Genomic DNA, 24,001 nt, shown 5'->3' with positions numbered 1-24,001 from the left:
AACTGAACCTATATGAAGAATATCAGCTACCAAATTACAGCAGCCAATTACAGCAAATCAAACTGTTTAAGATTCTTTTTGTCTTATTGCTGGGAATGCTAGAAGTGGAGGCCAGGCCATAATATAAAAGAAATCAAAGGCATCACAGGGGCTTTTTCCTGCAGTTTTTGTTAAAAACACAATATAAGGAGGCATTCCCTTTCAGATACCTCAGGTGAAATATAGCTGTCATGATTACTAGCCACTGGTGGCTTCACTTTATTTAAATCTGTCTTTGAAAGATGCCCAAGTTGGCAACTGTCACTACAAGTTGTAGTGGAGAAACCTATAATGATGTAATAAATTCTTCCATCTGTCGTAAATCTCCATCAAGTTGAATGATAGGATAATCTTGACCTGCCTATTCTGGACACACAACAGAAGCCTTTTACTATCCATGTTCTGAATATTATGCATACCTTTACACATTTCTGCTTTAATTGCTTTTTTTCCTATGCTAAAACTCCTCAACATGGCAGCTTTTCCACAAATAGGAATTTCTGCATCTTCATCTCTGAAAAATGCCCTATTTGTAAGATAGGGCAGCAAGTACGCTGCAGTTTTCAGCCATATATTTAAATAATATTAAAACGTTGTAATTGTTAGATTCCTTTGCTAATATCAAAATGGTTCTTTTTCACAACAGGATCATTGATTTTTCCCATTCCTTTCTTTGTTTAGAGCCCACCAGAAACTACATAAAATCAGAATGAAGTTTCTGTCATTATCCTAGCATTGCTGCCCATGCTCTTCACATGGGCTAGTACAGGGGTCTTCAAACTTGGCCCTTTTATGACTTGTGAACTTCAACTCCCAGAATTCCTCAGTCAGGCACACTGGCTGAGGAATTCTGGGAGTTGAAGTCCACAAGTTTCATAAAAGGGCCAAGTTTGAAGACCCCTGGCTAGTATTTCCTTATCAAGCATAGCCTTAGAAGTGAGTGGGTATATTTTCACACTAAGCAACATAATTTTCAAATTATTATTTGTGCTTTTGAGTCAGTCTAATACCTGACAACTGCCAGAACAAATCCGTGTGGTTTTCTTGGCAACGTTTTCAGAAAAGGTTAACCATTGCCTTGTTCTTATGGCTCAGAGAAAACGACTGTCCCAAAGTCACCTAACTGGCTTCATTCCCAAGGCAGGACTAGAATTCCAGTCTGGTGCCTTTAACCATTACATTAAACTGGCTATCTAACAATAAAAAAGAATGCCTCCCACCAAAATATATAATGGAATATTTTACCTTTATATAGAGATATGCACACCCACATCATAAAGCAGTGATGGCGAACCTTTTAGAGACTGAATGGCCAAAAACTGCCCCCCCCCAACCTGCCTGCTCTGCCCCCGCTCCCGCGGGGCCACCCACCGCCTCCATGGCCTGCCACAGATCACCCAGGTGGCCCTACAGTGCCATACTGGCCATGCCCTCCACCCGCAGCATCATTTGCGCACGACGGGGTGTGAGGGCAGAGTCTTGTCCCTGCTGCCTGGCTGCCATGTCCTTGGCTGTGCTGCTCCGCGTGGGCCGTGCCCGGGGGCGACTCTCCTCCGGGGGGCAGCTGGTGAGGAGGGTGCTGCAGGGGGAGGCGGGGCTGGGGCAACGGCGCACATGCCCAGAGAGGGCTCTTGAGTGCCCCCCCCGGCACATGTGCCATAGTTCACCACCACTATCATAAGGCAACATTTTAATTAGACTTTTACAATAAGCTCAAATTCCAGAAGCTTAAAGCTGTCTTAAATTCAAACTATTGCTTGCCAATTTTCACTAGAGATAATGCTCTAGCTCAGTGGTGGGATTCAATTATGTGAACAACCGGTTCTCTGTGTGGATGCTGCTTCCGGAATTCCATTCTGGGCCTGGGCAACAAATAATTAGCTACCGGTTCTGCCGAACTGGTGCGAACCAGCTGAATCCCACCACTGCTCTAGCTATTATTTAGTCTAACCCTAATAAAGCCATTTGGGAAGGGTTTAGTAGAAACCTGAGATACACACTATAATCTTAGATATCCTCATAGGACTATCATACAAATATTCGTACTACTGAACTAAAGATTCCTAGCTTAATGGGAAACTGTGTAAGTACTACATTTCATGTGATTACATCTTGAATGAAGTTGCTGCCATCTAGTTGTAACTGAGAGCAGCAAATCTTTTATTAGGAAATAAGAGTTTCTATATTTTCCTCTTACATTTAGAGATAACAGATAAAGGGAGAATTGAAGCTAAATTATGGAAATTATTTCTTTGTCAAAATGTTACAGAGGTTTATTCAAAAATGTTCTTAACTTAAAGATTTCATCTAAGAAACCATTGCAACTTTTGTTGAAGTCAGGAGTTTTCAAATCTCTGTTATATATGTTGGCCTATAACAACTTTGCTATAAAATATTATTAATATATTAATTAATATATTAAATAATTAATATATTAAATAGCCCATTCCTATAAATTGCCCTAGCATAGAGTTCCCCAACCGTCGGGGGGTGGGTGGAGGGATGGTTCCATATGATCAGCCAGCAAGCACGCATGTGCAGCTTCCGCAAGTGAGGATGTGTGCGCTTGCCTGACACTTCCAGTGTCTGGTTCTGAACAGTAGTGGGACCCATCCTAGCAGATAAAATTTTCTTCTTGGCAAAGTCCTCTTATATATTGACTAAGCCCTGCTTGGTATGAAAAAGACAATATATATTAAATAGGTCATTCCCATGAATTTCCCAAACAGCTGACAACTTCTTAGCAAATTTCTTTTACACTTTGACTAAGCCCTTACTAGGGTTTAAAAGTCTTTTTTCCCTAATTCATCTGATTTCACTTTAATACAAAGAAAAATAACTGAATTAATAAATTACTACCAGCTTATATTATTGTCAAGAAAACATCACATCAATTTCATCAGAAATCATTCTGATACAGCGCACATAAATGCTAACAGTATTTATTTTAAAAAACTTGGTCAGAAAGATGTAGTTACCAACTTCTATGACTACCACCACAGAACTGGCTATTTCATGGGTGGCGATAAAACAGCTACAAATGACAGTGGTACAACAAAAATCCAATGATTCCACTTTAGGCTTAAGTTTGGTGCTGTTTGATGATCATAAATTATGACATAGTTGGAACAACTGATCACACTTAGTTTCCAGATTTCTCTTTAGTGGGAACAATATTTCTTGAGACTGCCTCTCTGGCTTCATTATTAAGCTATTTAACAATTCTAGCTACAAAGATAGTGCTGGATGCTAATTAGCTTATCTTGTAAGTTATCCTCCCTCTGGGGTTCATTGTTTTGCAATTGAGATGAAAATGTTCAGATGGCCATATCCTTTTAAGTGTCACATGATAAATCAGATTTGTGGGTAGCATATTTTATATATAACTTTATGTATTAATAAGGCTAAATGATGTACATACCACACACCTAACACTACAAAATCATCTACAAAAAAGACCATTCCCAGCCTATAATCTTCTGTTCAACACAGAAAGAATTCATAGTTCTGAAAGTATCGTTCAATTTTCTGTCCATAGCACATATTGTTTACACATGCTTCCCTGTCATTTTATGAACTCTGCCACTAAAATCCAACATGTTAAATAACATGAAAGTTGTCAACCTGTTTTAATATAACTTTGATTATTATGAAATAAGAAGCAACTTCAGTAAATCTTTATTTTATTGTGCATACAGTAAGGTTTTTAAATGATAACTTTATTTCAAAGATGGAACTTAAAGTAATGCAAGCAGGGCATAATTTGAAAACTGCTGGACATTTTGGTTTTGTAAAAACCATCTCATTAAAAGGCAATTTTGGTGGCCTGCATTGAAAAAGGACATAGAAAGCTATGTAGCCAGTTACCCCACATGCAGCGGCTAAACGGCAGCAAGGAAAATCCCCAGGATTGCTAAAACAGGTAGCCAGTCCATCAGCACCCTGGAGAGAGATCTCTATGGATTTGTGGAGTTGCCTGAAAGTGCTGGAAACGCTGTAATTTGAGTCATAATGGATTTGTTCTCTAGACAAAAACCTTAGCTAAATTCTTTGTGCAAAACATGTATCACTTTAATGGGGCCCCACAATGTATAATTTCAGACAGAGGAGTTCAATTCATCTCTTAAATTTTGGAAGGCTTTTCTGGACTTGATGGGTTCTAGTCAAGGGTTATCATCTTCACATCATCCTCAAATGAATGGGGGAGAGAGACTGAACTCAGTTCTAGAACAATATCTGAAGTGTTTCATTAATTATCAGCAAGACAATTGATCTGACCTGTTACCATTTGCTGAGATGGCTTATAATAATGCTGTGCACTCCAGTACAGGTTTCACTCCATTTCAAGTAGCTAATGGTCAAACATTTGTGGCCATGCCTGAACTCCCTACCAAGGAGCTTGAAATCCCCTCCATGCAAGAATGGATTAGACAGTTACAGAATACCTGGCCAGTAGTCAGGAAAGCTCTGGAAGAAGCCAGAGAAGCCTATAAGAGTCAGGCCGATAAACAGAGAGTAGAGCAAAAACCATATAAAGTTGGAGACCAAGTATATCTCTCCACGAAATATTTGCAGTCTTTACAAACTTCTAAGAAATTAGGCCCTAAATTTGTAGGACCTTTCCCTATCAAACGCATCATCAATCCTGTGACGGTTGAATTGGACTTGCCAAAGAACTAATGGAAAATCCACCCTATTTTCCACTGCAGTTTGCTCGAACCAGAGGCCTAACCGTAGGCCTCTTGCGCCTCAGGCTCCTACACCTATCATGATTGAAGGTGAACAACACTTTGAGATTAAGGACATTTTGGACTCTCAAATACATCATAGGGCGACACAGTACTTAGTAGCTTAGAAGAATCTTCCTTCTGCCCAGAATGAGTGGGTGTACAAGAAACATGTTAAAGCCCCTAAACTTCTAAGAAGTTTCCATTCTCAATATCCTGATAAACCTAATTGATCTGTCTGCATTGTTTGTTCCCCTTCCCTTTTTGTCTTTTAGGTGGATTTCCCGTTCTTTTGGGGTGGAACGTATGTCAGGTCCCCAAAGCCTTATTGTTTTCCTTGCATATATACTTCTGTACTTTTGCTTTGGGACCTGCCATTCTGCTGGGCGGGGGGAGGGAACATTTGCTTTCACTTGGGATAATTTTCGCTACTTTTCTTCTCCCGCCTCTATCCACTTGAGAAAGGAATGTCTCCCTTATCAGGGAGACAGATACAAAGAAACAAAACTGGAGAAGACCTTGAGATGCACCCCAACTATGCCAGCTACCTCCGCATTGTACCACCTGTGGATTGGCTGGATTTCAAATGGACATTATGACTTTGCTGGGAGGAAAAATATTGCTAGTTTAACTAGTTTGAATGGGATTTTCCCCAGATCTCACCCTGACTTCCCTACTGTCACTAACCCCTAATACAAGTTTCCTTTTGAGACAATGCCTGTTTCAAGAGTTCTGCTTTCTTGGGGAGTTAGCTGAGGTGGGTCCTTACAATCTAGCACAGGCATATAGTAAGAGTTAAAGATGGAAATATGTTTACTTCTCAAAATCAAAGTCACTGATCACTGTCTTCCAACAGAAAAGGAATTGGAACATGGAAGCAGCAAAAAGCCACTTAATATACATTTGGCTTAAGGTAGTCAGAAAGAATAAAAATTGGATTATGATTTGGTGGAATATTCAAAAGATTTTTAAAAGGAAGATAAAGTTCACCCCTCAATTATTCTTATTGGGTATCTTTGTGGATTTAAATGACAAAGAAACTACTTTAATGTTGACTTTATTAACTACAGCAAGGTTATTAGTAGGCTCGTATTGGAAGAAGGACTCATTGCCTACTTTAGAAGAATGGATATTTAAAGTTTCTAACTTTGCAGAAATGGCAAAAATTTCTGCTTATTTGAAGGATCATACATAAGAAAAATATATTATTGTATGGAGAAAATGGATAGATTATATTCAGAAAAAATATGGGACTATAAAGTTTCATTTATTTTATGAGTAAATTTTATAGTAACTGTTGTAGAGATTTGTTTATATGACTTAATTTAAGGGGAGTTAAAGGTTAAGTATGATGTTTTTTTTCCTTTTTTATTTTCTTTTTTCTTTTTCATTATTGTTAACTTTCTTAATAATAACCCTGTATTCTGCTCTGGGAAGCGAGGGGGGGGAGGGTTGAGGGTGGGTGGGTGGGTGAGTGGGTGGGTAATGATAATATAGACATGGTAAACGCTTGGGCATTTCCCCTATGCTGCGTTCATGTGTGTGAGAGGGATGAGAGGGGAGGAGGGAGTAGGGAGGAAGTAGGATGGTTAGAGGAGAAGGGGAGGGGAAGAGAGTAGGAGGGGAGGAGAGAAAGAGGAGGGAAGTGGGGAAGGATTAGAGAGGGTGGACGCAGCCTGGGGGGAATGGGCAGGCGGTACCAATGGTTAGGAATTTAATTGTATTTTGTATGAATAAATGGAAAATAATAACTTTTTTAATAAAAAAAAAGAAAAAAAAGAAAGAATAAAAATAAATTGCTCCCCTTTTTTATATTTATGTTTCCATGTGAGCACACAGCAGGAAAAAAATGCATTTCCCTTTGAAGAAATACTTATAGTCCACTGCCGCTATATACAACATTGCTTCAACTGTTCACTACTTTTGAGAGAGAAATTTCACAGTTTTAATGTAGAATATTCTTCTACTGAAGCTAATATTATAGGAACATCAAAAGATCTGGAGACATCAGTTCCTGAACATTGTAAAGAACAATATTCAAATAAAACCTTGAACTAATATACCTATAATTTATAATAGGATGCAAACCTGTCACTTGGAGTAAAGCTTTTTCACACATCCACAAAGGACTTACAAGGACAGTGCAAAAAACTCCAAAGAAATACCAAATATGTGCTTTAAAAATGATAAGAAAAACACATACAGGCAACATTCAGCAATAAGACTTGTGGACTTTACAGTTGGCACCTTTACAAATATATTACTTAACTTATAGTTATCACATGGTCTAAACATGAACAAGATTTGACTATAGTAACAAACATAACTTTTTAAAATTCAATTTATTCCAGCTCTCTTCCAAAATTGAAATGGCTGAGAAATAGATTCATAGTATATATAAAGTTTTCATGTTATATTTAATGATGAGAAATAAATTCTTCCTTTTGCAAATTCAAAATAAAATATATTATTTATTTTCCTTCAACAGCACACTCATAGCATGCAAAAATTTCTTATAATAGTTGAACATCAAATGTCTAGAGCATCCAAACAAGTAACACAGCTATGTTATGAATGTCTTAATCACCATCTGAATCTGTTTTTTACAGACTGGGCAAACTGATCGTCCTTTCTTCAATCGTTTTGCACATGTGAAACAGGACACCAAGTGAGCTGTCCTTCCGTGGACAATATTCCCATTCCGCGGCCTCTTCAGACACACAAGACAAGGCTTCAGTAATTCTTTGCTATTTTCAAGAGGCTGCACTTCTTTCTCTGTGCACTTAACAAACTGCTGAGGTTCTTTGTCTTCATATCCCAGGGCTAGGTCCATAGAATCTATAGAGCTTTTAGAGGACAGGTTGGGCTTAATTATTGAACTGCATGGGTCTTTAGGCCGTACAATTGGCGCAGATATTGTCCTTCGGCAATCTGGGACATCTATGCCTTTCAGGTCTTCTTTACTATGCATCGTAGCAATGTTGGATGTAGACAGTGATTGTACTAGCTTGGGACAATCAGAGAACCAGTCTTTTCTTAAGGCCCAACAGCGGAAGCAATACCGTTTAATGGGAGAATTGAACTTCTTGCATTTGATACACTGCCAACTGTCCTGCTAAATGAAAAGAAGCAGTCAAACCAATTAGATATTTGTGGGTTCATTTATACTTTTTCTCCTTTTGTAAGGAGAAAGAACTCAAGTGCCTTCAATAGTGGCCCATTTAGTTCCTCAATTAAAATCAATCAATATTCTAATTTATTAAAAATACTGAAGTCAAAACACTTAATCTTTGATTAAGAAACCCTTTTCCCATGAATCGCACTTTCATTTCTATTCTGATTTCATTTTACAACACAAGATTTTTAATATCACATTCTAAATTCAAGAAATCTTTAATTTAGATAGTTTCCATAATTGTATAAAATTTGTTGAAACTACACAACTGATGGTGGCTTACTTGCTTACTCTACATACGTGATGTTTGAAACTAGAATTTATTTGCCCAATAGCAAGTTTGTCAAGATGATACATACTGCAAAATATATTCAACAAACCTTGATCTGCAATATAGATAACACAATTCCCAAATTGAAACAGCTACTTGAGTCAGCTAATCCAACCCTATTTAATGCAGGAATTCATTCTTAAGCCTCTCCACACAAGGGACTCTTCACGCTCTGCTTGACCACAGGATGTTGATTAGCAATTTGCTCTACTACTGAACTGCACTTACTATTAAGATGTTTTACCTAATATTCAACCAGAATTTTCTTTCCTATAAAATGAAATCATTGTTCTACATCCTACACTCCTGGATGATAGAGTCTTGATATTCACTTGCATCTTCTGTCTTCAAATACTTCAAAATGCTGTCAGTTATGTTTTTTCACCATTAAATTTAATTCTCAAGTTTCCTAATAAGTTTTCAGCCCTCAATCATTCTCACCTTTTTTTAATGCACATATATCTTTTTTTCTGAAAAATATTTAAAGTATAGTGGCCAGAACAGGACACAGTATTCAGATGGGATCTGTCCAATACAGATTTCAGTGTAGAAAATCTGTATTTTCCTATATTTACTAAAGAAGTACACCAACTGTACCAATGCACCTTTCCTACATCAACACACTACATAGGACTTGTCTCTGGTAATTTTTCCATCAAGTGAACTCCCAGTCCCATCAATTAAGCAGTGTCAACTAACAGGACCCAAGAAGTGTACCATCTGCTTCAATACCTGGCTCCTCTCTCTCACACACACTCCAAGAACTGGATGACTTCCACCCTGATGATGTTCAGGACCTACTGAAGGCCGGGTATTCTCCCAGGCCTTGGGGTATGATGATGGCTGAGCCTCTTGTTGGATGGGTTCTTTTGTGGTCTGATTCTTATTTTTTACTTTTTAATTACTAGCCACTAGAGTAAAAGTCTGGCAACCTTTAAGCTGAATGAATGCATAAATAAATAACAGTAATAGTAATAGTATTTAGACATATATACCACCCCATAGTGCTTTACAGCACTCTCTGGGCAGTTTACAATGTTAGTATATTGCCCTCAACAACCTAGGTCCTCATTTTACCGAATTGGGAAGGATGGAAGGCTGAGTCAACTATTAGCCTGTCAAGATCGAACTCCAGGCTGTGGATAGAGTTGGCCTGCAGTATTATATTCTAACCACTGCACTACCTGGGCTCCAAAATAAACACATCTGCCACAGAATCAAGTGTAGGTAATGAAATATAGGCAGATATACTCAAGGTATAATAGCAAAAAATTAATTTCAGTGGAATTACACTATGGTAGTATAAGATATTTCATATCCATTATACAATGTTGAATTTCATTATGTTATTTTCACTAGGAAAACAGCCTATCAAGTTGTTTGGATTGTGTTTATATCTTTTAGACTATTAGCTAGTCCAGCCCGTAGAAGTTATAAAGGGAAAGGATCAGATTAATATCTTTAAAATTATGGCCCATAAGGAATTGCTATGTCAATCAGCTTTCAGCAGCAAACACCAGGGTGGCAGCAAAGGAGCTAGCAATGTCCATGAGGCTGTCAGAGGCACTTAGCAGTATGTCTCTCAGACTGGCTGTGGCTGTGAAAACCTGCCGATCTTCCTGGTGACAGCAACAGTTGGTAGCATTGGATAAGCTATTTTTTTTTAAAAAAAAAATGATTGGATCTTTTTTTTTTTTTTTTTTAAAGTGACAAGCTGCACAAAGCTGTTTGGCAAGCTGCATGCACTCTCGAGGCCATATGTGGTATAGGCCTGAGATAGCCTAACCAGCTTTATGTCATGTTCCTGTCTGCTTTCCTTCCATCTATTTATTCAATCCAAATGTTGAAAACTTGTGGGACCAGAAACAAAGCCTGTGAACCTTACCTAATACTTTAGTTCACTGATGAGGAGTCACTGATGAGCACTCTACAAGAATGATGTTCAAGCCTCATACAGATCTACTTAAGAGACATGCCTTCCAAGCCCTTTGCTAATCAGACCATGGAGAGAAATATAAAAGTAAATGTTTCTGCTTTCTCTTCCTTACATCCCACCCTTTCTCCAGTTCCTCCTACCATTCACCTAATTTATTTCTAATATGCCAGCAAAAGATAATTGTGTGGGGGGAAAAACAGCTAGGATATTAAGTTCTTTCACTGGCATTATCTTTTCTTCTAAAGCAAGGTACACTATCCAGATCATTTTTAAAGCAACAGTAGTCAGGAGAGAACTAAGCATAATAAAGAAGTGCTGCTTTGGGAATGCACAATGAGCAAAATAGGAAGCATTTCCACCAATTTCTCTGAGCTCTAGAACATTTCAGTTCCATCTCTGAAATACAGAAAGTGCTAACATAAAGTGATTATTTAAAAAAACTTTCTAAAATGATTAGTTTGTGTACTCCAACATTTCAGCTACTTGTTGAAAACTGAAGCCTCAGAAGCATGAGCTCAAAAAGCTGGTATGGGTAGTCCTCACTTATAAATTTTAATCATGTAACCACTTACACTGTGGTTGTAAGTGCGAGAACCATTCCTAAGTCGTTTTTTTTCAGCACCGTTGTAACTTCAAACAGACATTAAATAAACTGCCATAATTTGAAGACTACCTGGATATCAGATCCCTTGATCCATGAAATGGAAGGATGATGCAGAACATTGAAAAATTAAAATAAGTATAACATGACTGAACGGTTACCCTGAATTTCTTTAGGTCAATTAGACAAGATAGTTACTTTTCATTACTTCAGATTGTCCAATAAAAAACAACCGTAATGAGAACAGTTGGGTTCTACCTCTTAACTACTAAAAAAGCTGTTTAAACAAATTATACTAAGTGTGTAACCATAAACATTATAATCAAATACACTAAATCTAGAAAATATACCTCGGAGGGAACATCAGTATCTGTGTCATCACTTAAGAACTGAGAATCTTCAAGGTCATCAGAAAATACTGTTTCACTCATCTATAATAAATATAATATATAAATCAGAAAAGGGACATACTGCCATGTTAGCAAAGTTAAGTGCAAAAGCATTTCACTGGTCAATGCTTTAGATCAAAATCTACATGAATCAATAGCTCCTAATGTTTAATTTCTTATCATAAATATTGTTTTATTTTTTCAATTAGATTATGACAATAATATAAGTAATAATGCAATGGTTAGTCCAGTTTGGTCTAGTGGTTAAGGCACCAGGCTAGAAAGCCAGACACTATGAGTTCTAGTCCTGCCTTAGCCATGAAAGTCAGCTGGGTGATCTTGGGCCGGTCGCTCACTCTCAGGCCAACTCACCTCACAGGGTTGTTGTGGGAAAAGTAGGAGAAGGAAGCTATGTGGGATACATTTGCCGCCTTGAATTAATTAAGAATAATAAAGGTGGGATCAAATAAATAAACAAATAAAGAAATACAATTTTATACTCATTTAAAAAATATCTTCCCGTTATTGGGACTTACTACTGTATTATCCTCTTTTCTTTCTTCATTAACTTGTACACAATCAACTATTTTTGATGAGACTGTGACACTGAAGTTATCTGAAGTGGCTTCATTGAGGAACCACAAGTCATCTGTAGTATCTGAAACAACAGCGGTATCCACATCCTATACAAAAATGAAGAAATACATTTTGAAGATTTTTAGACTTGCTATTTATTTGACTTTAAGAAGGTAACTATAAACTATGGCCTCACAAAGCTTCCCTTTATAGCCACAGGCAGCTAGGTAAAAAATAACTTGCAATTTTCAATAACACTGCTTCAGCAATGTGTGCTGAGAAATTTTATTTAACATCCAATTACACAAAAGTTGTAATATAAATTATACAATAACCTCAGGAAAGACATAATTAAATAGAAACACGTACATATGCAACAAATATTCTAGAGCCTAGATGCTTTCAATAGCTTCATTTTTTCAAAGGAAAAGACAGTCTCATTATTGTAATGAGAAAAAAGAATTGGTCTTCCATCATCCTTCCCAAAGCTTACATGATATGGTAGAATCCAAGAGCAGTCAGCAGTCCTCTTTTTAATTTAATACCGATGGCTTCCCAAACCCCTACTTTTGTACCCACTATCCTGCACTATTTCCACAACTTCACTTTCTGGAATTCTTTCTTATTTTCTTAAATGTCACCAATTGTGAGACATCCTACAACAGGAAAGTTTTTACATTTATTTCTATGTCATCCTTCTGAAAAAAAATTAATGTGATATACTAATTAATATCAATTATATATTAATATTAATTATATCCACTAATAATAATCTGATCTACAGGCTAGAAAGCCAGAGATTGTGAATTCTATTCCCATCTTAGCGATGAAAGTCAGATGGGTGATCTTGGGACAGTCATTTTCTCTCACCACACAAGGTTGTTGTGGAAAATAGGAGGAAAATGTATTGGAAATGTTCACTGGCTTGATTTATTTGTAAAAATAATAAAGGCAGGATACAAATGAATACATTTACTACATGTAAAAAACCCAATATTCATATTTTTAAATATCTATCTGTGCACAATTACTGAGCAACCATTAGTGTGCAGAATTATTATGCAACTAAATAAAAAATGAAAATTTGCCCATTTCACTCGTTTATTTGCATCTGTTAAAGTGAAAATAATAAGTAACTCAAAATGTACAAATAAATATTTCTGACATTTCAAAAAAAAATAATCAGTGACCAATAGAGCCACCCTTCTTTTCAATGACAGTCATAAGCCTTCTAGTCATGACGTCTGTCAGTTTCTTGATCTATTGACAATCACTGTTTTGTGCAGCAGCAACCACAACCTCCTAGAGAAGCTGTTCAGAGAGTTGTACTGTTTTCCTTCACCTTAAATCTCCCATTTAAGAAGAGCCCACAAGTTCTCAATAGGGTTTAGGTCTTTCATCTTTAAGGCCTTTATTGGCTAGCCATGCAGTTGAGTACTTCAATGCATGCGATGGAGCATTGCCCTGCATAAAAATCATGGTCTTCTTAAAAGATGCAGACTTTTTCCTGTAACACTGCTTGAAGAAAGTGTCTTCTAAAAACTGGCAGTAGGTTTGGGAGCTGATTGAGTCCATCTTCAACCAGAAACGGTCCAACTAGTTCATCTTTAATAACACCAGCCCATACCAGTACCCCATGCCTTGATCCCATGTGTGTTCCTCTTATTTATTGGTATATTTGTCCATCAAACAAGTAGGTAGTGAAGCAAATGCCTCGGGGTATTTCAAACTTAGTATATTTGGTTAGATTGGATGTGTTATATATTACTGCTGCCATGGATTATTTCTATGGATGTAAAGAGTACTGTGATATTGAATGAAATCATTATTTCATTTTCTTCTACTTTTAGGTCTTTGATTTTCTGAAGGAAATGTTAGGGGAAGTTGATAAAATATTCGCTCTCTTCTGTGAGATGTTCAAGCTTTTTTGTAAGTTATTTGGCTATGTTGTATGTTGGGGGCTCTAGTAAAGAAACAATTGGATAATTGTATTGGGATTTGGGTCTGTGTATTTTGGGGAATCCACAGAAGTATGGGAGGATGGGTCCACTGATTTTGATCTGCCCCTATCCTTCTTTTATTATTTGATCTTCCTTAATTAAGTTGTTAAGAGTTCTCCTGCAGGGCTTCCGGTTCCGGTTCGCAGCGTCTCTAGCCGTACGGAAAGACTCGTCTCCTCGTCGGCTAGCTTTCCCTCCACCGGCAGACCCTTATGCGGGTCCAAAGTCACCCTGGAAGGTGCGACTTCTGTCGAGGAGGCTCTGCTCGGCTGCTGGGGAGTGGCGGCCGACAGAGAAGAAGATCGGACAGTAAAATGGCCAATCACCCTGCTGCTTCAAACCGCAAGTCAAAGAACATCTAAGCTGTAAGAACCCCCAGGTGAGACTTTTCTTTGTTATTCTCTCTATTCGATTTTGTTTTTGCTACCTGAAAGAACCTTTTTGGAATTACTTCCCTGGCTTGAAAAGGCAGCTTCTACATTTTTTGGGGAAGAAAGGCGTTCTATAAAAATAGAACAAAATTTTAAAGACTATATTTACTTCTATATTTTTGGGGGGTACAGAAAAAAAAATTTCTTCCTGTTCTTTTCCTTTTTTTCTAAGAACTGTACTATCATCCTATGCTGGAAGATTATTTCTTTTTCACATTATACTTTAAAAGATAGAAAAAGGGAAATGGCATTTGGAAAATGGCATTTTTTAACTTACTGAGGACATCTAGTGGCGAAAATTTAATACTGCAGCCTCTGGTTACTTGGTTTGAAGACAGCTGACCTTCAAAATACTTTTGAAGAGGAAAGATAAGCTGGGTATCTGTGGGAACTGTGGGGGTGGATATTGCCTAAATTATATTAAATATAGCCTCCACCAAAAAGAAAAAAGAGTCTTTTTAATTACTATCAAAATGGAGAAACCTCAATCACATTTAAATTGTACACTTATATTGGAAAAGATCTATGAGACTACTGCAGAAATATGTGCTACAATGAAAAAGTTTACTACAGAACTAAGATCTAGGGATTTAACTTCAAATGTTCAAATGGATGTCCAGGCTATATCTGACTATGGTATAAATCAAAATATTAGAAGAGGAATCAACAGAGATAAAAGAGGAACTTATTCTATCTTACAAACCTTCCATCTGCAATTTTGAGGAACAGAAGAAGCAAAGACTGAGATTTCAAACTACAAAGCAACGACGCTTCAAGGAGGAGAGCATCTGTAACTTAGAGGAACTGAAGAAGCAAAGAGTGAGACTTCAAACTACAAAGCAACGACCCTTCAAGGAGGAGAGGTACAGACATCTAATGCAGAGGATGGGATTGCTATTATTGCAAAGGCTACCGCAAGCAACAAAGACAGATCTACTGGCTGAAAGGGAAGCGTCCCTATGGAAACCTGCTTGGCACAGGAAAAAAGCCAGAATTAGACTGAAAAGAGAAATTTAAATTTGTGTAATGGATTTAAAGGCAATTTTTGATTTATGGTTTGTTTTAAGGATTATGATTTAGAGTTAGAAGCAAGAAAAAATATAAACATATATATATATAAGGGTGATTTTTAGAAAAGATATTTTAAATAGATTTAAGAATACTTTTTGGAATAACAGATTTATTTGATGAAAATTATGTATTGGAATTGAAAAAATGTTGATTTTTTTAGATTGGGATGGTTTTAATAATTAATGGAGTATTTTAACTTAGATGATTTTTTTTGTACAATAACATAGATGTGATAAGGTATAACAATCAATTGGATGAAATTTGAAGTTTCTATAATGAATTGAAGTGAATTAACATTATTTTTTAATTGAGATAGCTATTGTGTAATGGAAGAAAAAATAAATGAGATTGGTGATAAAAGGAGGGATGAGAGAAATTAAGAACTAGAATATATCTGGAAGGGATACCTGAATTGATAACTTGTTGAGTTAAAGTGAAATTTGATTTTGGTAATTGTAAACTGATAAAAGTTTTAAAACAGGTTTAGTAGTAATAGAAATTTAATTTAGAAATGGAATATTTTAAACATATTATGTTATTTGAGGGAAATAGAGAGGAGACAGTGAATGTATTGAGTTGAGTTGTTTATTTATGTTTTTACTTTGGAATGTCTGATTACCCAAACACCACGGTGTGTCCTGAGTACTTTTTTAAAAAAAATTAAAAAAACTAATAAAATATTTCAAAAAAAAAAAAAAAGAGCTCTCCTGCTCAGGTGGTCTGGTTTCTATATTGGGTTGGTATTTACTGGGATGTAGGTTTTTTGTGTTGTATATATTATGATCTGTCCACAATAACTATGGCTCAGTCTTTGTCTGCTAGGAGGAGGAGGAGGATGGTTCGGTTCTTCTTTAGGTTTTGAGAGCTGCTCTGTCCAATGCTTTAAGCTATTTATGATTCTCTGTTCTTCTGAACTGTGGTATGATGGTCTGCCTTACGTTTTCTTGGGTCTCTGTGACCTAAAATGCTGCTTCTGCAAAGAATTCTGATGGATACTGTGTTCTGTGGTGGGTGGACATGTTGACTACCCATTCGTTTTTAAGTACTTCTTTGCTTCTGGGGTTTAGCTTGAGTAGTATGGTTTAGACTTTAGAGTTTTCTTTTCCTTTTTTTCAGTTTGTCTCAGAAATATGTTTTGATGGTGGTTGTCAGCATTTTTCTGTGTTCTGTAGTCATGGTTTATTCAGTTGCTCGTTGAGGTTATCTATGATATGCTGGTATTTGTTTAGTCTGAGGCAAGCTTCCATGATCATTAAGCATATAATTTTTCAGCTTCAACAAAGCAAACAAAAATGTCAAAGACTATATGAGAATGAGCTAAAAATCCTTTTAATTTAATGAATTTAAACAATGAATTTAATTAATGAACTAATTTAATGAATAAATTTAATTAATTTAATGAAATTAGGCTAGGATATACAGATTTATGCATACATATCATATTGTTTGCTAATATTTACCTTATTTGTATATATATCTGTTGAATCATTACTTCTGGACTTGTAATTGTTTCTCAGATTGCCTAAAAACCACCATGGAAGGCCAGCTACATCCCATTCTTCAACCAACAAATCCAAGGCGGTTTGTTCTTTTGAAATATTATCTATTACTACTCCATCTGCAAAAGTGAAAATGTTTGTGAAATAAACTGGCAAACCTGCCCAAAGGCATACAACTTACTCTAACATCTATATCTGTGTGAATTACAAGTAGTCCTCATAATTTGGGGGCCAAAATTTTTGTCTTAAGTTGGTGTGGTTGTAAAGCAAGTCATCACATCATTGGATGCGATTTCATGACTGTTTTTAGCACTAAACTAACCCAGCTTTTCCAATTGACATTTCTTGTCAGAACCTGTCTGGGAAAGTTGCACATGGTGATCATGTGACCAGAGGATGCTCCAACCAGTCATAAATGCAAGTCTATCCACAAGTATCTGAAGTGTGATCACTTGATCAAGAGCTGATATGATGGTTGTAATTGTAAGGTCATCAATCACTTTTTCTGAGGCCTTGTAACTTAGAACCATCATTAAACAAATGGTTGTAAATGAAGGACAACCTGTAAATATTTCTATTCCCTCACCACACATTACAAACAAAAACTTTTGTGTTCGCCTCTATTTGTATATTGTAAAATATTTAATGATAGAGTTTAAGACTAACTTGAAAAATTACAAATAAGAGTTGTTGAAAGAAATCAATAGTAAATATGAAAAAGGGAGCTATTTTAAGAAGCTATCACTATCTTTATAGCAATGTTAGACTATTCTAAAAGCTACAAGGAATAGCTTTGAAAACAACATTCCCCTTTGACATTTTATTTATATGTGTAATTTTCACAAACTAAACTGACTACTTGAACAATACCTAATTTGTATATTCACATGAGAGATAAATAAAAATGTTTTCTTAAAAATACTTCGGAATATCTAACTGTATTAAGAAGAAATAATAGTAAAAAGAAAAACCACATAGGACTCACTTTCAACAAAAACAACATAGTATCAGTATGTATATATTCTACAAAATGTACTATATAACTAATGTATCCAATAGTCAAAGCAATGTAATCATGTCTAATTGGGAGACCATATTTACCTTCTTTCTCCTTGCATGTACGCTTTAAGGCTGTTAATGATGATACATCACCTTCATGGTCTTCCTGTTCAGTGCTGTAACTACTCTCTGTATTATTCTGCTTAAAGGAAAAAGGAAAAATAACTATTAGCTAAGATCTATGACAGAAGAACAGGGATGTAACACTTCCTTTCTTAGTCACCAGCTTAATAGCAACAATCACATACAGTTGGAATACCACCAAAGTTATAGTAAAAATAAGACTTAATTGACTAAACAAAAATTACATTTATTAACTGATCAAGACATTTGTTAAAAATCAAATAGATGCAGATATGCAATCTGACAGTTTTATAAGTCTTCCACTACGACTCTCATGGGAGTTGTAGCCCAAAACTTTTGAAAGATGCCAGGTTGCCTACCCCTGAACTTGTGTGTGCATATGCACACGCACACAAACATACACAGAACACATTACAATACAGCTAAAATAGGATGTTTCCAAAAAGCTGCAATGAAATGCTATCAAGCCGATTATCTCTGTATCAAATTAGGTAGCCTTCTCTTGAAATGGACAATACTAATTCAACAATAGCATGAGAAACCATCTTGACTCTTCTAAGGTTTTCAGGTATTAAGAGTTTTCATGAAGTAATACATCAGTCCTGGATAAAAGAAAACTCCCACCCAGGAATATAACAGTGAAAGCTGGCATGACTAAGGAAAAGAAATGCTACATCCCAGAGAACATGTTCAGAGAATGGAACTCTGTAGGTAGAGAACAGAGAATGAGAACTCTGTCCCTGCTCAGTGGAGTCCCAAGAACTTCTGAGGAAGGCAAAAACTCACCGGCAAGCAAGTCAGAAGTTCTAGAAATCCACTTTGCACAGGTACAGAGAAGGGGCACTCTGTACGACAAAAGAAACCACCCAGCAATGGGTTTACCTTCAGCTGATCTTGACTTGGATTATCCTCGTTCTGATCCTTTGTGAAAGCAAGTGTCTGTGCAGCATCTAGACAGCAGGTAAAGAAAGAAAAAACCTTCCCCGGTAATAACCATTCTCACAATACAGCGGGAGCCCTTGTCAAGCAAGCATACCACGTTCTTCAAGTATGGGCTTGAAATGGTTCAAAATTTCTCACCCAACATTGTTCCATTTTTAGCTCACTCACACATGGAGAATGGACCTGATAAATCCAACTCTGTATCCCTCAAAACCTAATTAGGCTCTAGCACTAGAATAACCACATAATGGACATATTTGTCCTATTGCCATTTTTAAAAGAAAAGCCAGTGCACAGCTAGATCTGGATTAGAACATAGTCAGTGCACTTTTAGCCCAATGAGAAGCTCTACCATCACTGCTATTTGCAATATTAGGAAGTGCTCATTGGTGCCAGTATAATGTGCCATCCTTATCTATATGAAGATATAGATGCTAGATGTAAATAGCAGGGATCCTGAAGTGAAGGCTCTTGCTATAAACCTGGTATAACCTTGAGACAGCTTTTCAAAAGGCAACTGGACTTTTGGGGTTTTTTCCTTGAAAACATTTCACTTCTCATCCAAGAAAATAAACGTTTTCAAGTAAAAAAAAAAAAAAAGTCCAGTTGCCTTTTGAAAAGCACCTTTGGGACAACCACGACTTGCATGATTGAGAATCTCCATAGATATTCTAGCTATGATTTTTTAAAGATGTAATAATGTTACTAACATCATGTCTATTTGCTTCTCAATATTGTTATGGGTTCTATGATAGCCTTTCTCACCATGACAAAGAACTAGCTCAGGGGTAGACAACCTTGGCTCTTTTATGACTCGTGGACTTCAACTCTCAGAATTCCTGAGCCAGCTGGCCAAGGCTGCCTACCCCTGAACTAGCTAGATGCCAATTCAATTTTGAAGTTGCATACTTTTCACGTGTGTCGTGAAAAATGATGAAAAGAGAAGCCAGAAATTTTTAAATAGTTACATTCCCTAACCATTCAGCAGCAGACATAATGCAACCTTCAAACTAAATTTGGAAACTCTGTAAAAACAACGAATTCAAGTATCTCACGAGAATTATCTGCTTCTTCCCCCCTATACCAACTGGGGCAAAGAGAGGAGGGAGATACCCTGAATCACTTACAGCTCTAATGTCATCCACTGCCAGCAACCCCCTCGTGAAACATAAAAATAGGCTCTCTTCTCTACCGCCTAGAAGGGGAATAAAGGTGTGCACACCTAGTTTTAACTTTGTGATTATATTCATCTCAAAATGATTCTCAAAACCACACTGGGATCAGATCAAAAACAAAGAAGGATCACACTAAAACAGGGGTGTCAAACTGCCGGCTCATGGGCCGGATGTGTCACCAGAAAACCGCACCCACCCCATTGCAGCAATGGGGAAAAAGTTCCGATATGTTGCTCGATATCATGTGAAAATGGTATCGAGCAATAGATCATGCAGTTTGAGCTAGATAGAAGCACCTCCGCAAGAATTAGGATGGTTCTTAAACCTGAGAATAAAGAGCTATTTACAATAGTTACTTCTTTTTATATAGATCGGAGATCTTCATTGGTGGCGTGTTTTTTGAAGTGGCTGTGAAGAGCAACATAAATCGTACTTCTGCATCCAGATATATACTATGTATATATGAAGCTTGCACTAAGAGCAACTGTATCATGCACAAAGCAAAACCAGTTGACTAATTGCTCATATATGCTTCCTAATTAAAAGTTAATGCATAATTGTCCTGACTGCTTTAGGAAAGCATCTTTGGATATAATGCTGCATTTTATTTTGCTATGCAGTTCAGTTTTGAATTTTGTATGTCAATCTTCTATGATGTCAAAATAAAGTTTATTTTATTTTTAGCTTTTAAATTTGTGTTAAATCACATACAGGTAATCCCTGAGTTATGAATGTTCACTTAGCACATGTTCGAAGTTACATGATAAACGCCCCCCAGGGTTTACAAACAAGTCCGGAAATTAGGAATGTTGCAACATGGCAGTTATTCACCCTTACGAATGACCACAGAGGCTCTGCAACATTCGCCCTATTTCCCCCCCCCCCCGCTCTTCCACAACTGCTTCCCCATTCTGATGCTGCCACGCCAGACTCATCTTGCAAAGATCCGTCTCCTCTCTGCTGCGGTTTCTTTGCCTTTGAGAGAGTCAGCTTGGAAATGCTTTTCACGCTGAGAGTGAAAGGCTCTGGGGGCTGTGACCTCACCAACTTCAGGCATCCATCCGCTTTTGCAGAAATGGGTACCTGAAGTCACATGAGATCACTCCCCCCCCCCCGCCAGAACATTTCACTCCCGGTGCAAAAAGCATTTGCACACTAATTGCGCCACTCCCAGAGTCCAGATAGCTTGGAAATGGTTTTCACGCCGAGACTGAAGCTTCTAGGTGCTGTCATCTCATGTGATTTCAGGTTTCAAGATGATGATGCCCAGAAGCTTTCAGTCTCCGTGCAAAATGTTTAGAAGCTAACTGAAGTCTTTGGGTCAGCAAAATTGCTCCCCAAAGCATCTGCTCAGCTTGCAAATACTTCGGGTGCCAAGATTGGAAGCTTCTGGGCACCATCATCTCGCAAGATGAAGTCAAACAAAGCCTCCCGTCACCTTACAAACATTTTGCACAGAGACTGGAAGTTTCTGGACACCGTGATCTTGCAGCCTGAAGTCACGTGAGATGACGGCGCCAAAAAGCTTTCAGTCTTGGCGCCCAAAGTGTTTGCAAGCTGAGCGGATGGTTTGAGGCAGCGATTTCACTGGCCCAAAGCCTCCTGTCAGCTTGCAAATATTTTGCGCGGAGGCTGGAAGCTTTTTGGTACCATGATCTTGTGCAGCAGAGAGGCTGCAGAGAAGACAGCTTGCTAGATCTTTACAAGGTAAGTGACTCAGGGCGGCAGGATGGGGGGGAGAAAGCAACTGTGGGGAGCATGAGGTATCTCCATGGGTCGGGGGAGGCCTTGGGTGGTCTCAAGCAGGTGGCCTGTTCCATCATTGGGGCCCCCCATGGACTTCCCCACCCTGAGATACCTCATGTGCACTCCTTTGCATTCAATTAGCAAATGTGTGGGCGAAAGCAGGGAGTGATCACTTTCAAGGTACGCAATTCACTCCTACAAATGGAATGGGCAGGCTCCATTACATTCGTAACTCGAGGACTTCCTGTATTCTAACAGCCAATCAAATAATCACAAATAAATAAACATGCAATCCACTATATTTAATATTATACTAATTTCTACAGAGCAAGGACAGCAATACAGGTAATCCTCACTTACCAAATGCCTTCTTTAGTAACTGTTCAAAATTACAACAGTTGAGAAAAACACAGCTTTCAACCAATTCTTGCATATATGGCTGTCACAAAGTTGCACAGCCACCATTTTGAGGTTCACAACCAGTTTCCAACACACAGAATCAATGGAGAATGAAGATATGAAATCACAAGTCATAGTCATATGTCTTGCTTAATGACCACAATGACATCCAGTCTAATGACATGATTTTTTTTGCTTAGCAACTACCACACTTACTGAAAGAGTTGCCAGTCCCAATTGTGTTTAGTAAGCGAGGACTACCTGAATTCCTGTTTGAAACCCACAACAGTCCACAACAGTGGAGATGTTAACAGAGATTATGAATATTTTTAGCTCAGGGTTGAAATGAGGGGTCCTTGATGCTCTCTGAGCTTGCTTCTTTACTTGCAGACATTTCATTACCCTAGCACTGATGACGTGTTCACACTGATGATGTAACCTAGTTAGGGTAATGAAACGTCTGCAAGTAAACAAGCAAGCTCAGAGAGCACCAAGGATCCCTCATAACAGAGATTATCTACTCAAATCAGACTAGTGGTAAATTAACCAAAGGTTAAGAAATATGCTAAAATCAAGATTTGTGCATACATTCTGTATTTCTTTTAGTTATTCTAGGTGTACAGGTAGTCCTTGAGTTACTATCGCAACTGAGCCTGCTCATGACATAACTTACGGTTGTAAAGCAGATCAGTCATGTGACCATTTTACTACCTTTTTTGCAGCGGTTGTTAAGCAAACACCATAGTCATTAAGTGAACCCATGATATGGGCTGGTTTTATTGAAAACTAAATAAAAATGCCAGTTTATGGGCAAAAATGCGGTTTGTTTGACAAATGCCCAAAGTCAGGAGTGGGGTGGGGGTATAACCATTGGAACTTCAACCAGTTTTAAGTCCAGGACTATCTGTGATCGGATTCTTTTCTGAAATGGAAAGAGTTTGTGTTGTTCTGGTCAAAGTTCAGCGCTGATTTTGTCTGAACTGAACAGCAACTGTTTGTGATTGAAACTATTAACTTCAGTATAACTACCCTCAGAATAACCACATTGATGTAGTTCAAAGAAGAAACAGAAATATTCTGTACTTCTCCAGAATGCTCCATTCCCCACAAGGGCAGGTCTGGAACATGCCTAAAAAAAGCCAACAGTATATTTATATGCAAAAGTGCATTTAATGTTCTCATGAAATCACAACACAGGTGTGTACCTAAAGATCACCCAGACTAACTCTCCAACAGTGTAACAAATACAATGCTACCATAATTCAACAAACAGCTTGAAAATAATACCAGCAAAATAAAATAAAAAAAATATTTTTTGTTTCCTTCACCAGGAAAACATTATGCATGTTCACAAACCCATTTTCTGTTATCTCAAAAGGACTTGGACAAAGCCGTATAGGTAGAAAGCCTGGAGACCAGCACAGGATGGGTCTACAGGCAAACTGATAACCATTGACACCATAATGGTGACCCTAATCTAGTTTTATTTCAATATATGTCAACATATTACCCTTTTTTGTTAGCAGAATCCCAGTATTCCCAATCCTCAGAGCAATTCATCTCAAGCAAATGCTTTCACATGTGTTTACTTACCAAGATTAATTTTACAAATTGAATGAATTTGAAAGAAACCTACCTGTAGTAGTGGTAAGAGTCACATTCCTTCTCAGCATATCATAAACAAGGCTGTGGAAAAATAATGAATAATGAGTGGAGAACGTAATTGTATAAAGAACATAATTACATAAAGAATAATTTTTAAAAAGGTAAAGGTTTCCAGTCATGTCTGACTCTACGGACCGGGTGCTCATCTCCCTTTCC

At 37.4% G+C, this 24,001-nt stretch overlaps 1 protein-coding gene across 8 annotated transcripts in view; it reads right to left on the bottom strand.

The window, feature by feature from the left end:
• Nucleotides 1-7,093: 7,093 nt before the first annotated feature.
• MDM4 (MDM4 regulator of p53) overlaps nt 7,094-24,001 on the bottom strand; it is a 29,758-nt gene continuing 12,850 nt past the window's right edge. Inside the window, exons 5-12 of one of the 8 annotated variants that reach the window (XR_005556423.1) lie at nt 23,817-23,866; nt 18,801-18,868; nt 17,877-17,976; nt 16,737-16,894; nt 11,735-11,881; nt 11,160-11,240; nt 10,158-10,263; nt 7,741-7,878 (exon numbers count right to left, since the gene is read on the bottom strand). Coding sequence is in view for 5 of the 8 variants with exons in the window: in XM_039340964.1 (XP_039196898.1) it covers nt 7,330-7,881; nt 11,160-11,240; nt 11,735-11,881; nt 16,737-16,894; nt 17,877-17,976; nt 18,801-18,868; nt 23,817-23,866 (1,156 nt within the window). In the remaining 3 variants the exon portion in view is untranslated. Of the gene's footprint in view, nt 7,882-10,157; nt 10,264-11,159; nt 11,241-11,734; nt 11,882-16,736; nt 16,895-17,876; nt 17,977-18,800; nt 18,869-20,550; nt 22,161-23,816; nt 23,867-24,001 lie in introns of those variants that run through there. The other 7 variants (XR_005556422.1, XM_039340964.1, XM_039340983.1 and 4 more) reach the window with 7 other exon arrangements.

Source organism: Crotalus tigris, unplaced genomic scaffold (assembly GCF_016545835.1).
Source record: "Crotalus tigris isolate CLP2741 ecotype Arizona unplaced genomic scaffold, ASM1654583v1 scf7180000017550.10884619, whole genome shotgun sequence".
Taxonomy (NCBI): domain Eukaryota; kingdom Metazoa; phylum Chordata; class Lepidosauria; order Squamata; family Viperidae; genus Crotalus; species Crotalus tigris.
This window is presented reverse-complemented; position numbering and strand designations above follow the sequence as displayed.